Source organism: Ovis aries, chromosome 23 (genome assembly GCF_016772045.2).
Source record: "Ovis aries strain OAR_USU_Benz2616 breed Rambouillet chromosome 23, ARS-UI_Ramb_v3.0, whole genome shotgun sequence".
In the NCBI taxonomy this organism is placed as follows: domain Eukaryota; kingdom Metazoa; phylum Chordata; class Mammalia; order Artiodactyla; family Bovidae; genus Ovis; species Ovis aries.
The window spans coordinates 25599691-25615625 of NC_056076.1; the positions used below are offsets into that span (position 1 = coordinate 25599691).

A 15935-nucleotide genomic window follows, 5' to 3' on the forward strand; every position below is an offset into this window, starting at 1 on the left:
CTTGCTTTTTAGGAGATTGCAATCGAGTAAGCAGGCAGCCATTCAAATAACTACGAAATATGTGATTTCACTTTTTCATAATGAAAAAATTTTTTGTAGTTCTACTTGTAAAGTTAATGCCTAGAACATGTGCATAATATTTCTTGAATGAAAGAACCAACAGTAGACAAAACTATTCTTTTGTGACATTAGTAATACAATGATTATGTAAAAGCATTCAGTTTTATTGTATCTTTTATCTTGCTTAGTGTTAAATAGAGGAAATGTTTATAGTATGTAAATAAATACTTATCCTAATCTGATGTGACTCGTAAATGTTTTCATAATAAAATTGTTAGGTGAAACTATGTAATAATATGTAAAGTGAGTTAGCAGTATTTGGTGTGACTCTTTGCCAGTGTAGAAAAGACTTGATGGGGGGACATAGGATAGATTTTTAGAGGGCAAAGATGAAAAGTACATCATCTAGGAATTTTCTGGTGGTCCAGTGGTTAGGACTCCAGCTTCCACTGCAGAGAGGCTTGAGTTTGATCCTTGGGCAGGGAACTTAGCTCCTGCATGCTCCATACATCATCTAATTAGGCTATTTTAGCTACCTAATAATCATCTCAGATCAGTGTAACTTATCATCTATTAGATTAATCCCTCCTAATTGCATAGTTGAAACATACAAAGAGAAATTAAGAGGTATGTTTTAGATCATGAAGTTACTTGGTTGCACTTGTATAGTTAAAAATATTTGTAGATTTACTTTGTTTAAAAATTAACAATTTTTCTTGTTTTCTATGTCATTTTAATTCCAACAAGATAAGTTACCTTGATAAGATTAAGTTTAGAAAATTTTGATTATCTTTAAATCAAAGGAATCCATTTCAGGATATGTACTTTAAGCAGTTCCTGGCATAACTTTATTTTCATGAGGCGAGATCTGCATATTTTTGGGAGAAAGTGATGGAGTTTGAATTATTTCTCTCATCAGTGGAAAATTTGAAGTGTGAAAGGCACTGAATCTAATGCCAGAGTGTCCAGGTTTTTATATTACCACTGCCAGGGTTAGTTATAGTTAGTTGGATAATCTGAATAAGTTACTTACTCGGAATCAGTTCTGTTCTCTGAAGATGAGAGAATTTGACTAGATTACTTCCTAAGGCCTCTTCTAGACCTTTAATCCTGTGATTCTGTTTTATAGGGACTTTAACATTTTTATTACTCATGCAACAAATATTTATTGATTTCTTACTATTATGCTTTGCACTGAGATAAGATGCTATTTGTAACTTCATAACCTGATCAATAATTAGGAGACATTCTAATTTATAGTATCTTAAAATACATTATAATAGAGATATAGCATATCTAATATGCCAGAGTGCTGAGGGGCGCAGAGAGAGGACTAAACTATCATATTTTTTCAAAATTATCTTTTTTTATAGTGCAGATAGTTTCCTGACCTCCAAAGCTTATATACCTTTTATTTTAAAAAAATTTATTAAAATGATACATGTACAGAAAAAAAGCAAAAGTGTCAGTCAGTCGTCCAGGCTCCTCTGTCCGTGGAATTTTCCAGGCCAGAATACTGGAGTGACTTGCCATTTCTTTCTCCAGGGGATCTTCCCAACCCAGGGATTGAACTCTCATCTCTTCAGTCTGCCGCATTACGTGCAGAATCTTTACTGTCTGAGCCACCAGGGAAGCCCAATACAAAGATAATGCTGAAAAGACTTAAGAGAAAAAAGCAACAGTAATCTGCTCTCTGTACCCCTGCCCCACCAACTTTTAGTGGTTTTCTCTGGTATTCATTTTGTGTTTCTAAGTAATATTTTTATGTGGTTGTTTATGGCAATGGCACCCCACTCTGGTACTCTTGCCTGGAAAATCCCATGGGCGGAGGAGCCTGCTGGCCTGCAGTCCATGGGGTTGCTAGAGTCGGACACGACTGAGCGACTTCACTTTCACTTTTCACTTTCATGCATTGGAGAAGGAAATGGCAACCCACTCCAGTGTTCTTGCCTGGAGAATCCTGTGGGCTGCCATCTATGGGGTCGCACAGAGTCGGACACGACTGAAGTGACTTAGCAGCAGCAGCATGGCTTATTTAAAATTATTATTTATTGATTTCTCATAATTGATGAAGATTTAGCTTAAGTACGCCCCTTCTTCCATCTCCCTAGTGTGGTTTTTTATAATTTTTGGTTAATACTCACTGTTGGCAATACTAAGTATTCACTTCTTCACTGCTGAGCCAAATATTGGGCTTTCAGTTCATTTTTATATAGCATTTTGTTTTTTTCAGGATTTAATCACCTTTTAAAAAACAACTTGCCCAGAGTTCTTCGTATTTTTTGCTAGTTTCTCAAACTTCCAATAGCCTCTCAGTAAGATTTTCCCCTTGATAGATTAATTTATGAGATAATACATTTATTAAGACCTTCCTAATGTCTTCTCTCTTTCTACTCCACACATTCTCAATAGGGAATGATAAGTATCCTTCAAGGGGGTGAAAACTTGGTAGTTGGGGGACAAAAAGTGTATACTGCAATGATTTGTGGCTCTCCAAAGGATCACAGTACATTAATGGATACATCCACTCCAGTGTTCTTGCCAGGGATTCTCCAGGCAAGAACACTTGGAGTGGGTTGCCATTTCCTTCTCCAAAAGTGAGATGTGAAAAGTCGCTCAGTCGTGTCCGACTCATAGTGACCCCATGGACTGCAGCCCACCAGGCTCCTCCGTCCCTGGGATTTTCCAGGCAAGAGTACTGGAGTGGGGTGCCATTGCCTTCTCCGGAAGGAACAGTTAGAAGGATATTTTTAAAAGTTTACCAGCCGGGGTTGAGGGGTTGGAGGGGAGAGGGAATATAATGAAATGGAAGTTTCAAACGCTGTTCTACTCTGTCATGGTTTGGCTGCACTCCAGGACCTGCTCCACAGCTGCCATCCTGGAGATTTCCTCCCCTTCTCTGTAGCCTCTCATTCATATCTTTAGGTATATTTCATTGATTTGGTAAAGGACATCTCCAGTATTTTCCTAAAAAAAGATTTATGTTTTGGAAGGTAAAATTTTTGAGGAATGAATGTCTGAAACTCCTTAGTGAAGTGAAATCACTCAGTCATGTCCGACTCTTTGCGACCCCATGGACTGTAAGCTACCAGGTTCCTCCATCCATAGGATTCTCCAGGCAAGAGTACTGGAGGGGGTTGCCATTTCCTTCTCTAGGGGATCTTCTCGACCTAGGGATCAAACCCGGGTCTCCTGCACTGCAGGCAGACGCTTTACCATCTGAGTAGGCAGACTTTAAAAAAGAATCTCAAGTGGTTAGGACAAGCTTCAGAAGAAAACAGTTTCTTTAGCTTCTTTCTCTGCTACTTAAGGCACTTCCCTGTAGCTTTATTGTTTTGTTGGTCTTGAAGACTGAGAATGTGAGATGCTGAAGTACTGAATTTATTTTAATAAAATTATGTTAGAATAATACTCTGGAGATTTGAGAATGTGAGATGATGAAGTACTGAATTCATTTAAATAAAATTCTGTTAGAATAATACTCTTCGGAGATTTGAGTGGTTTTATCCATTTTAAGTAAGATTAATTCTTTGTCTAGAAATACTCTAGTTTTACCATTAATGTGAGTCATCATACTTTTCACTCATTCTGTTTATGAAATACATGTTAGATACTTCACTCATAAGCCTAGCTTTCACAGTGCAGTTTCTTCATCAGATTGGTCAATTAAAGCTAGTGTTCCTTCGTACAGTAATTGGAGAGACATAATGATGGAATTGAAAGAATCCTCATTATATACAGGTATTTCCTCTGGTGGTCTCAGTTTTCCAGATTGTTCACAATCTACTCCTTGTCTATTACTTTTTTTTCCACTCAACTACTACTTTTTTGTATTTGTTTCAGTTAACACGTCTGTTTAATTTTTCTAAAACGGAGATAACTTTTGTAATCTCTTATCTATTACCTATTGTATTTACTCTTGATTTACAGTATTATCTGCTAAACTCAGGCATTGACCTTGAAAAGTATAATTTGGGCTGCACCTTGTTTTGGTAAGAAGGAAGAACATGTTTTCCACTCTTTTTCAGTATGTAGTATACTTTTTTTCTGATTGCCTTTATGTTAACTACTAATACTCTGTAAGATACCATGAGACTTCAGTGAATAGTGAAGTGTAAACAGTGTTTTAGGAGATTGTTTAAATATTCCTTAATGTCTTTCCAAAGATTTTTACTTAAAAGCATGAAGAACCCTTTAAAAAGGTGGTTATTATTTAAAATGTGGGTAGTGCCAAATAGGAAATTATTGTTCTTATTTTTCTAGTATCTTGAAGTATTTTTCTGTTTTTCTTCCTGGGAATTGTTTATCAATACCAGTTACTCTGAACTATGAGAAAGTCCAGAAGTAATGAAATTCTCTAGGATGATGCAATAGTGAACAAAATCGCTGTTATATCATCCTTCAGTTTGAAATTTTGTATTGCCCAAAGTTCTAAATCTTCTTTCAGGAAGTTATGAAAGAAGTTTGGAGACAACATCTTCATAGTCATCATCTTTATCTTTTTTTTTTCTCCATTGAACACAGTTGAGACTTGGGGATTTTTAGTGCATTTTGACAAAGAAAAGAAAATTGACAGTGGAATACACAATTTTTCACCGTTAACTAGACAAATTAGAAGATGAATGCAGTGACATATGGCAGTTCAGACTAACGCTATCTAGTAGAAATAAATGAGCCACTTAGGTTATTTTCCATGTTCTGTAGCTACAATAAAGAATGTAAGAATAGGAAATTCCCTGGCGGCCCAGTGGTAGGACTCTGTGCTTTCACTGCCAGGGGACCCAAGTTCAATCCTTGGTCAGGGAACTAGATCTCACAAACTTTGTCACATTGCCAAGAGAGGGGAAAAAAAAGAATGTAGAACGAAATGAGTGAAATTAATTTTAATAATATGTTTAATTTTAACCCAAATATTACCATTTCAAATGTAATCAATGGAAAATTTCTTTTGTATTATCTTCAAAATTTTATGTGTATTTTATACTTAACAGCACACCTCAATTCAGACAAGCCACATTTCAAGTGCCCAAGAGCCGCATATGGCTAGTGGTTACTTACCTTATTGGACTCTGATGACAGTGGTGAAATTGATCATATATAGAAATCCTAGTCTTTTGAGTCTTCAGATGACAGTATCTAGGACAGTTGTCTTCAAACTCAAGAGTTGATGAATGAGCAATGTATTTCTAAAAACAAAAAGAAAATATAGTATTTCACCCAATTTAACAGGAAGGACTTAATTTAACAGGTAGGACTTCATATAATATTTTGAAATGCTAACCTAGACCATTCCATTTTGTTAAAGGACATGTGACCATATTCTTTCATCTTTTATGATGTTTGTGTAAATTTACTTAATATAGTTTGTTAGTGTCAGGCATGTGTATGAAGGTAATTGGAAGGAATCAGATAATGTAGAGATGAAAATTCATTAACTTAATCGTTGTGTTTGCTGTTTAGAAGTCTGAAGAATGAAAATGCTTTGCAGTGATGGAGAAAAATAAAATGACCTTTTTGTTTTCAGCAAAATTTTGAGCCATCACGTTTTTCCAAAATGTTGCACCTTGGCTGTGCAAGAAAAACCAGAAATAATCATAAACTAGAAGTTGTTAGACATGTGTTTAAATCTGGAATCAGTATTTACACTGTGAATGTGTTCTAGGTTTGTGCATAATAATTGATGGACATTCAAAAAACATTGCCTAATTGAGGCATATATATTTGAAACTGGAAATAGATGGAATACAATTTGAGATTGCTTTATTAAAATTTATAAAAAGCTTGTTTAGGTTTTATTCTTAATTCTGTGAATAATTTACAAAATGAATTAGAAATACAATAAAATATCAGGCGTCAATTAAATCCAGATAGTAAATGCAATGACTATTTTTCTTGATATACTGAGGGTTAAAAGGAATATAGTTTCAAAAAAGAATGATCTGTTTTTAAAAAAAATCTGGTGTATGAGAAATTTAATTATTGGGCATAAGTAATCATGGCTTTCACCTCTTTCGAATACTTTGATTTTTGCTGATTTTTTTTTTTAGAAAACACTTGATTAGAAATAGTCTCTTCAAGGATAGTTCTCAAGGGTGTTGTTAAAATGCAAGGTTAGTATTTCTTAGCTCTTCATATTATTTAAGATTATTTGATTTGCAAAATGCTTATAAATTTTATATAAAAGTTCTGGTTTTAGTTTTTTGGAGCTTTTGTTGAAGTCTTCTGAATTAAACCATATATTTTGATAATCACTGTTATAAGTGTTAAGTATTTTTGACTTGAGACTTATTGAATTACATAATTATACATCTAATTATCATATTTCTTTCCCTTGAATGTTTTCATACGGGAAGATATTATTTTGCGACTACTGTTTATCAAAAGTTAAGGTCTTAAGTGCCAACATTATGTGGAATTTGTAATATTTCTTAGTGCCTTTTTCTTTAGTCTGAGTGGTGGTTTTCTGGTACTTTGAACGTTTGTGAATGATTAGAGAGGGAAAATACGTGATTTACGGGTAATGTTTATGTTTAGGGTAGCCAGTCTTTTTCACTTGCAGGTTTGGGATCACTGATGATAGTATTTGGTTTCAGTAGAAAGAAGACCAGAGTTGCTGTAGGTCTGTCTCACTGCCTGCAGCCCTTGTTAGATATGTATTTGAACACTAATAACTTCGGCTTCCCAGGTGGCACATTAGTAAAGAATCCACCTGCCAGTGCACGAGACGCAAGAGACACGGGTTCAATTCCTGTATCTGGAAGATCCCCTGGAGTAGGAAATGGCAACTCATTTCAGTATTCTTGCCTAGGAAATTCTGTGGACAGAAGGGCCTGGTGGGCTACAGTCTACGGGGTTGCAAAGAGCTGGACACGACTAAGCATGCACACACAACTCTTTTTGCCAAGTTACTGGCACTAAGAAGGGAACAAAGAAGAAATGGGGATAGAGAGAGAGGGCTGCCTTTTGTAGAGGGGAGGATAGAGCATTACATTTTTTTTTTTTTTACTTCTTGGCTGTCTTCTTTCCTTTCTTACCAGGGGAAGAGTACATTCTACATAGAGAAACTTTAACTGGTAGGATATTATGGTTGCTGTTTCAGTTCCAAACAAAGAACATGTAGAGAGGGAAAGGAATGTGAGCAAAATACTAATTTCATCCCAAAACATGTACAAGAGAATTTTTAAGGGATGAGAAGTGTCACTAAATGTTAGTCTTATGTTAACATTAAAAAAACCAAACACCTTTTTTCCTGCTACGTTCTGCAAAAATGTTGCTTGAAAAAGCAGAAAGAGAATGATGCCCTAGTCAATTAGCCCTTCAAGGAAGCATGTGGCTGAAGGAAAAAGTTACCTCATCAACCTGAATGTGACCCACTTGAAGGATAAAACCCACTTCTGCCATATATATTTAGAAAATTTTCCTTTGTTCCTATATTCTTTGTTGAGTACCCAGTGTTTTCTTGTACCAGTATTTAGAAAGTATTATTTTAGTTTAAGAACTCCTGCATGTGTATGCCTGCTTTTTTTTGTTTTTATTTTTTTGTTAGGTCTTGTTATCTGGAACATACAGTTGCAGAGTCAAAACTATAAAAGAAGGTGTATTCACAGAGGCCTAGCTTCTCTTCGAGCCCTTCCCCTTTCTCATCTCTTTTTTGTCTTACACATGGTGGCATTTGTTAGATTCATTCTGTCATTTCTCTTTGACAGAGTAAACTAATACACGTGTGGCTCTCTTTCTTTTTTCCTTTCTTTCACAAAATTGCATACATTTCTGCTGTTGTCTTTTTTCACTTAATATATCCTGGGGGCACTTCATAGTAACCATGTGGAGATTTTCCCCTTTCTCTTAAAACTCCGTAGCACATCCAGTGTGTGTACCACAGTTTACTTAACCAGTCCCCTCCTGGCGGACACGTGCATTTTCTAGTCTTTTATTACAGGAAATGTTGCAATGAATAGCTATTTTGGAAGGCCTAATTTGTTTATTCAGAACTCCCCAACCCACTGTGAAATAGACCCCTTGTCATATGTCTACAACTTACCTGTTATTTGTTAAATTTAAGCATGATTGAAGCAACAAGGAAAATAGAAAAATAAAGTTGATAAGGTCATTTCTCCCACCATCTGTGGTGATTTCTTATCTAACCAAATTTTTCATTATTATTTATATTTTATTTTCTCTTCATTGGTACTGAGTGAAAATAAAAACTAATTTTCAAGGTAGAGACTCATTTTGACTGATTTAGGGGAAAGATATGTTTACTGGTTAGTAAGAAAATTGGTTTCCTGTTGTAACAGACTAGTCTGTGTCATTCTCCAATTATGCCACTTTTCGTGTATGTATGTATGTATGTGTGTGTGTATATATATAGTACTATCTCTGGGAATGTTTTTCCTCTTCTGTAGCAAGAAAACATGAAATTTTTGTAGTACTAATCCTCCTAAACAATATGTGGGTTATTCTCATAATCCATTTGTTGGAATTAAAGTTTTTTTGTATATATGATACTGGGTTGGATATTCTACTTGGTTAGGATGAATAGTTTATTATTTCACCCTTCCCAGTTTAATGTGTATTACAGTGTAAACAGAAAATATACTTGCTATGCTTTCAGTGATTCTAAGAATAAAACAAAAAGTACATAAGGTTTTATAGTCAACATAAGTAACTAGGAATACAGTGTCCTAATGAAATGACCAAGTTTAAGAAAATTCAAGTTTTTAACAAGTTAGAATAGTTGTAATGTAAAATGCTTAGCATAGAGTGAGAAAGATTTGACATTTTAAGAATCACATCACATACATGTATACAAAAAGTAAAAATACACGTCTTTGTATTTGATTGTGAGGTAAGCCTGTTTTGAAATTCCATTTGGAGAGGTTTAGTTGCTGTCTTACTCGAGTAATCAAATTATAAAGTAAGGTTTGTCAGCCTCACCACTGTTGATGTTTTGAGCGAGATAATTCTTTGCTGGTGTTGGAGAGGGGTGTGTGTGGGGTATTGTTAATCCTGTTTTCCTAAGTGTAGGATGTTCTCATTATTCCATCGTTCCTGACCTGTTTCCCTAGATGCCAGTAGCACACCTCCTTGTACCTATTTGTGACAACTCACAGTATCCCCAGACAGTGCCAGATGTTTCCTGGGGTATGATTGCTCTTGGTTGAGGACTGCTGTTCAGAAATAATGCCATTTATGAGAAAGAGCTACTTACAACAGCGTGACTAGTGGAAGGGAAAACTGTAGTTCTAAAATCTGGTTGTTCACATAGGTAATATTGAAAGCATTAATAAATAAACTGTGGTATCATTGTGTAGGTTGGGAATAGGTCAGTTTTATTTTTGCAAGTACATGTACTGCCATCTATGAATATATTTGTGTGTATGGCTCATGTATGTATATCAATATATATATTAATTAAAGCACATGTGAAAAATGCTTGTTTATTGCTAGAAATGATGTTTTATACCTTTCAGGAATATGAACTTGAAATGTGGTCTGTTGTAAACTAATTTTACTGAACAGTTTTAACTTTTTCTTTATTAATTTTAGCTACTACGCCATGGTTTGAGTCTTACAGAGAGACCTTTCTTCAGTCGATGCCAGCGTCAGATCATGAATTTCTGAACCACTATTTAGCATGTATCCTTTGACTTTTATGTTCTCTTAAAATATGTGGAAGTTACTAATCTCAGAAAGAGTTACATAAACGCAAAATTGTTGAGAGGATGTAAAAATTATTTTTTATTGATATGCTTCAGATTTTCTTGTTGTCCTTGTTAAATGGCATCCTAGATTCAAGACTGGTAGAGCTAAGTTTGATTAAAAAATAAGAATACTAAGAGCCTGCTTAGTTTTTGTCATCCAACTTGCACATTTCATGCTTAATATGTTTTTAAGCTATTTTAGAAAGAAAAAATGTAAACTGTCAGTGTTAACTGCTTTTGCTGACTGTCTCAAAATTCCCTGGTGGTTCAGATACTAAAGAATCTGCCTGCAATGCAAGAGACCCAGGTTTGATCCCTGGATCAGGAGAATCCCATGGAGAAGGGAATGGCTACCCACTCCAGTATTGTTGCCTGGAGAATTCCGTGGCCAGAGGAGCCTGGCGAGCTACAGTCTATGGGGTCTCAAAAGAGTGGGACACAACTGAGCAACTAACCCTTTTACTTTCAAAATTAACTGCTTATGCAAAAGCTCAGATTTAGAAACAGCTTTCCACCCTTTAGTAACATGTTTTATAGCTGTTAACCTCCTTTCACAGTTGTGACTTTCATTTTTTTTAACGTGGTTACAGAGAAAAGTTGAGAAAGGGACAGAGTATGAAGTTTCACTGAGACGGAATGGAGAGGATCAAGACTCAGCAGAAGTTTTCACTGTGTTGATAGTTGAACAGTTTTCATATTGTCCGTTTTTATTTTCATGGATTTCCTTATTGTATATATAAGTGATCTAAACAGCTGTCAACAAGATATCTTTAGTACTTAGAATCTTGAATTACTTAGAAATGTCGAAGAAATTATTTTATGCTTGCAGGAAAAACTGTAAAAATCAGATTTTGTTTGTTTTAGCTTATAAAATACCTCCCTAAATTTATTTTTAAAGAATAATATTAATTATTGGACTTCCTAGATGGCACAGTGGTAAAGAATCCACCTGCCAGTTCAGGAGATGCAAGAGACACAGGTTCGACCTTTGAGTCGGAAAGATTACTCTGGAGAAGGAAATGGCATCCCACTCCAGTATTCTTGCCTGGGAAATCTCATGGATAGAGGAACCTGGCGGGTTGCAAAGAATTGGACACTACTGAGTGTGCACGCATGCTTGCAGTTTATTTTAATAGGATAATAGTTACTATTAAATGATAAGTGATAATTACCTTAATGTGGTTTACAAGGTATGTTGGTGGCATCCTCTGGTGAAGCTGAACCTGTGGAACAGTTTTCAAAATTGTCACAAGAACAACATCGAATTCAGCACAATAATGACTATTCCTACCCCAAATGGTTTATACCAAATACACTTAAATATTATGTACTTTTACATGATGTAAGTGCAGGAGATGAACAGAGGTAAGTTTATTTTTTTTAATTTTAAAATATTTCCTGTCAAATGAGTTAACATTAATTTTGACATGGCTTAAGTTTTTGATACATTTTTCATCTAAGAAAGTAAGTTTATTAATAAATTAGCTCAATCTTTTATTTGAAGTTATATTCAGCATCTACATCTATTTCATATGCTTATCCAAACTTTTCCTTCAGTGTATATGTCTATTAATCTTTGTTCACGAGTACTTGCCATTTTATATTTATAAATCTTAGCTGTATTTCTTAGCTGTATCTTACTTTGTATATTATTATTGCTCATTTTTTTCTCTTGTCCCTTTCCGGGTTTTCCTGTAATTTTTCGTTTCCTGGTTTATAGGCACTTCTTTTTTCACTCTTCACTCTTATCACTTTATATTTTTAAACTTGATGTTTTTCACAGTCTCAAAAAAACATCCAAACACTTGTTTCTTATGTCCCCTTTAATGTTCTTTGTTAGTGATTTACCATAGTCCTTTTATTTGGGATAAGAGAATAGCTTATCGTTAAAGATGAGTTCTTGGAAAAAGATAATATTAAAACAGTTTTACTTTTGTGGCCTTTTCTGGCCAGTGCGGACTGGGGAGAAGATGGGACACCTGATACTTTTTTGTTAAGAGGGAAACTTAAATGTCCAAAAAAGGTTAAAAATAAATGCATTAAGACTGTTTCCTGCTTTGCAGTTTATTTTGATTTTTGGTTCAAGGTATTGATCAAAATTAATCTTTTGTTTCAAACTGTTATTCTCTTATGTCAATGCTGTTTAGCATATGCAGTTAAATAATTGTTTTTGTCCTTGTCCTGAGCACATGCCATCGTTTTAAAATAAAGTTTCCTTGATAAAACCAAAGAATTGTTCTGAGGATTACTAACCTTTATAATTTTTTTGATATCATAAATAATCTGTAACCTCTTGGATAAAGTGTATTTTATAAATAGAAATAATTTGAACTGGCTTTTATTAGTTTCAGTCGTTTGAATATGGATACCTTCCATATTAAATGGTTATAACGTGGATATTTAAGTGGTAATTAAAGTATTAGATCAGTGGTTCTTATGCTTAAGTGTCATTGGTAAAGCAAGTAGATGTTTAGTTTATTGTATGTGAGTAAATATACACACACATATATTTTATGTGTTTATACAAATTTATAACTGTTTTACTTAACCAGCCTTAATTTTACAGTGTGTAATAAGATTTAATTATTCGTTAGGTTTGTTATTTGTATAGTATTAGTATCTGCATTTGAATGGGCTATATCTACATGTTTTTTGACGCCAGATAGCTGATGAGTTTAGGGAGAAAACCTAATTAGGTTAGTTCTATGTACCAAAATTTCATTTCCATTAGAATGATTCTTAGGTTGACTTATTTGAATTATCTTATCTCTTACCAACTAGCAAGTCTAGTTAACTAAAAGTAAGGAAATCACCTGCTTTTTGTTGCATTTGAGATTGGCTTATGGGTCCAGCTGATAATAAACTTAGCAAAAAAGTTGGATTTTTATATAATAAGTATTTTGACTGCTTTTCTTGTGTTTTCTTTTTTTTTTCCCTTCTTCTAAACTGTTTTCTCTGGAGACTGCTTAGGGAAGGGTAAACTGTAGCAGTAAAAGATGATTTTTTGGGGCAGATGCTACAGTTATCTATTTTAGCAATTATATTTTTTGGTAAGTTATCTGTTATCTAAGGCAGAATTTCCCAAAGTTGTATTTCCTGAAGGCTAGTCCACATAGTTGAGTTTCTGATTTATAAGTTTGAAGCCACTCTTTGGAAATTCACTATACACAGTAGCAAATGGAAGACTCAGAGGTGGTCTGCTGCAAAGAAACTGGTTGGCTTGATTACTGTAGTTCCCCAAACTAGTTTGACCACTGAAACTTTCTTTTTTAATAACATGGGTATTTTTGCAAAATTTATTCCATGAGACGTACTTTGGTAACTGTACTTTAAGGTGATAACCAAGCTAGCTAAACTTCAGTTAGAATCATGAACTTTGTTGAAATTTTTAAAATTATGCTACTTCTAATGTCTTTTTTGGGAACTGTTTTTTTCATGGTTTTTGTATTATTTTAATATCTATTATTGTCTAAGATCCTGTCTTCGTTGGCTACAAATATTTCCATTTTTTATTTTAGAGCTGAGTCAATTTATGAAGAAATGAAACAGAAATATGGAACTCAGGGTTGCTATCTACTTAAAATTAATTCTCGAACATCTAATCGAGCATCAGATGAACAGATACCAGATCCTTGGAGTCAGTATCTCCAGAAAAATAGTATTCAAAACCAGGTATATGTAAAAAACAATAATGAAGCAAACCACAAAAGCTATATTTCAGTTTTATGGCTAATGGCATCACTGTAGAATTTGTAGAATTACTAATAGTTATTTTATGGAATCTGGCTAGTTTTGATCCACTACTATGTGAGCTCTTAATGTTTCAAAAGCTGTATTTAACTGCAGTAATCCCTTCTTTGTATACCTTTCAGGTATAAATATCAGTGTTAATTGTTTTCTTGAAAGAAAAGTGGAGACTTCCCTGACAGTCCAGTGGTTAAGACTCTGTGCCTCCACTGAGTGGGGAACTAAGATCCCACAAGGCGCATGGTGTGGCAAAAAAAAGATGAAAAGTGAATTATACCTTAAGAATTGAATTAGATTGACTAAACACGTAGATAATAGAATTTTTGGCTTGCACATTAAATTCATTATGAATGCTTACAGTCAATTCTTTATTATCCACATGCTCTGGGGGTTGCCTTCCTTCATTTTCAACATGCTGTTCTTATGGCCACCTTTTGGAGCTCACACTTTTTAGGTGGGTGGGCTTTTTTCCCTAACTTTCCTTTGATTTCCTTTTCTTTTGAATTTCCAGGAAGTTTTGTTTCTTCCTAATCAACTTTTCTAATGTTGATTTCTAGACTAATGTTAATTGCTGTCTGTTGGCTGGTGTGTGGTGGCTGTAATGTTTCATGTTCTGTCCAACTTTTAAGATAGAATTTTATGCCACTTGGTGCTAGTCGAATGCCAGGTTATACGCTTAGTTCAGGTAATCAAGAGTTGACTATTTTTTGTTTAGAAGGAAGATTTCCAAAGTAAATGGAAAATATATTTTGTATATTAAGCTGCATTATATACTTTATGTGATACTATTTAAAAATATGAATTAGAAAGTATGTACATTTTGATGTTCTAATAGAAATAGTTTAATCTGTTTATATATGAAATTTTAAATCCAGTTTTACTCACTTTAATTTTATAATGCTGGGGAAAAATGTCTGAAGAGAAAAAGAACCAGTTGGAGGTAGAAGAGCTTTAAATAGTGTTTCAGGGCCATACTCAGAATAGGAATAGTATTGAAATACTCGGTTAAGGTTGGGAAAGGGAACATAATAGGTCAGATTGTGCAGTTGGAGAACTTTTAACAGAAGACAGAGTTATAGATATTCTACAGCTTAGAATTCTAGAAGTCCAGGATTGGAGGATAGTTTAAAGGTTGTCAGATCCAGTCGTTGTCGTGATGCTTTCAGTTTAGTTCAGTCGCTCAGACGTGTCCGACTTTGAGACCCCATGAATTGCAGCATGCCAGGTCTCCCTGTCCATCACCAACTCCTGGAGTTCACTCAGGTTCACGTCCATCGAGTCCGTGATGCCATCCAGCCATCTCATCCTCTGTGGTCCCCTTCTCCTCCTGCCCCCAATACCTCCCAGCATCAAAGTCTTTTCCAGTGAGTCAACTCTTCTCATGAGGTGGCCAAAGTATTGGAGTTTCAGCTTTAGTATCATTATCTCCAAAGAAATCCCAGGGCTGATCTCCTTCAGAATGGACTGGTTGGATCTCCTTGCAGTCCAAGGGACTCTCAAGAGTCTTCTCCAACACCACAGTGCAAAAGCATCAATTCTTCGGTGCTCAGCCTTCTTCACAGTCCAACTCTCACATCCATACAACACTACTGGAAAAACCATAGCCTTGACTAGACGGACCTTAGTTGGCAAAGTAATGTCTCTGGTTTTGAATATACTATCTAGGTTGGTCATAACTTTTCTTCCAAGGAGTAAGCGTCTTTTAATTTCGTGGCTGCAATCACCATCTGCAGTGATTTTGGAGCCCCCAAAAATAAAGTCTGACACTGTTTCCACTGTTTCCCCATCTATTTCCCATGAAGTGATGGGACCGGATGCCATGATCTTCGTTTTCTGAATGTTGAGCTTTAGGCCAACTTTTTCACTCTCCTCTTTCACTTTCATCAAGAGGCTTTTTAGCTCCTCTTCACTTTCTGCCATAAGGGTGGTGTCATCTGCATATCTGAGGTTATTGATATTTCTCCCGGCAATCTTGATTCCAGCTTGTGTTTCTTCCAGCCCAGCATTTCTCATGATGTACTCTGCATAGAAGTTAAATAAGTAGGGTGACAATATACAGCCTTGACGTACTCCTTTTCCTATTTGGAACCAGTCTGTTGTTCCATGTCCAGTTCTAACTGCTGCTTCCTGACCTGCGTACAGATTTCTCAAGAGGCAGGTCAGGTGGTCTGTATTCCCATCTCTTTCAGAATTTTCCACAGTTTATTGTGATCCACACAGTCAAAGGCTTTGGCATAGTCAATAAAGCAGAAATAGATGTTTTTCTGGAACTCTGTTGCTTTTTTGATGATCCAGCAGCTGTTGGCAGTTTGATCTCTGGTTCCTCTGCCTTTTCTAAAACCAGCTTGAACATCAGGAAATTCACAGTTCACGTATTGTTGAAGCCTGGCGTGGAGAATTTTGAGCATTACTTTACTAGTATGT

At 35.2% G+C, this 15935-nt stretch overlaps 1 protein-coding gene across 4 annotated transcripts in view; it reads left to right on the forward strand.

Annotated features, from left to right (window-relative positions):
- Positions 1-15935, forward strand: part of TRAPPC8 (trafficking protein particle complex subunit 8) — an 85237-nt gene that overhangs the window by 7203 nt on the left and 62099 nt on the right. For 2 of the 4 annotated variants that reach the window (XM_027961043.3, XM_060405376.1), the window contains exons 2-5: positions 6108-6170; positions 9610-9699; positions 10955-11129; positions 13283-13436. In XM_027961043.3, coding sequence (XP_027816844.1) covers positions 6164-6170; positions 9610-9699; positions 10955-11129; positions 13283-13436 — 426 coding nt within the window. In that variant the 5' untranslated portion in view covers positions 6108-6163. The remainder of the gene's footprint in view (positions 1-6107; positions 6171-9609; positions 9700-10954; positions 11130-13282; positions 13437-15935) is intronic. The other 2 variants (XM_012103423.4, XM_012103424.4) reach the window with 1 other exon arrangement.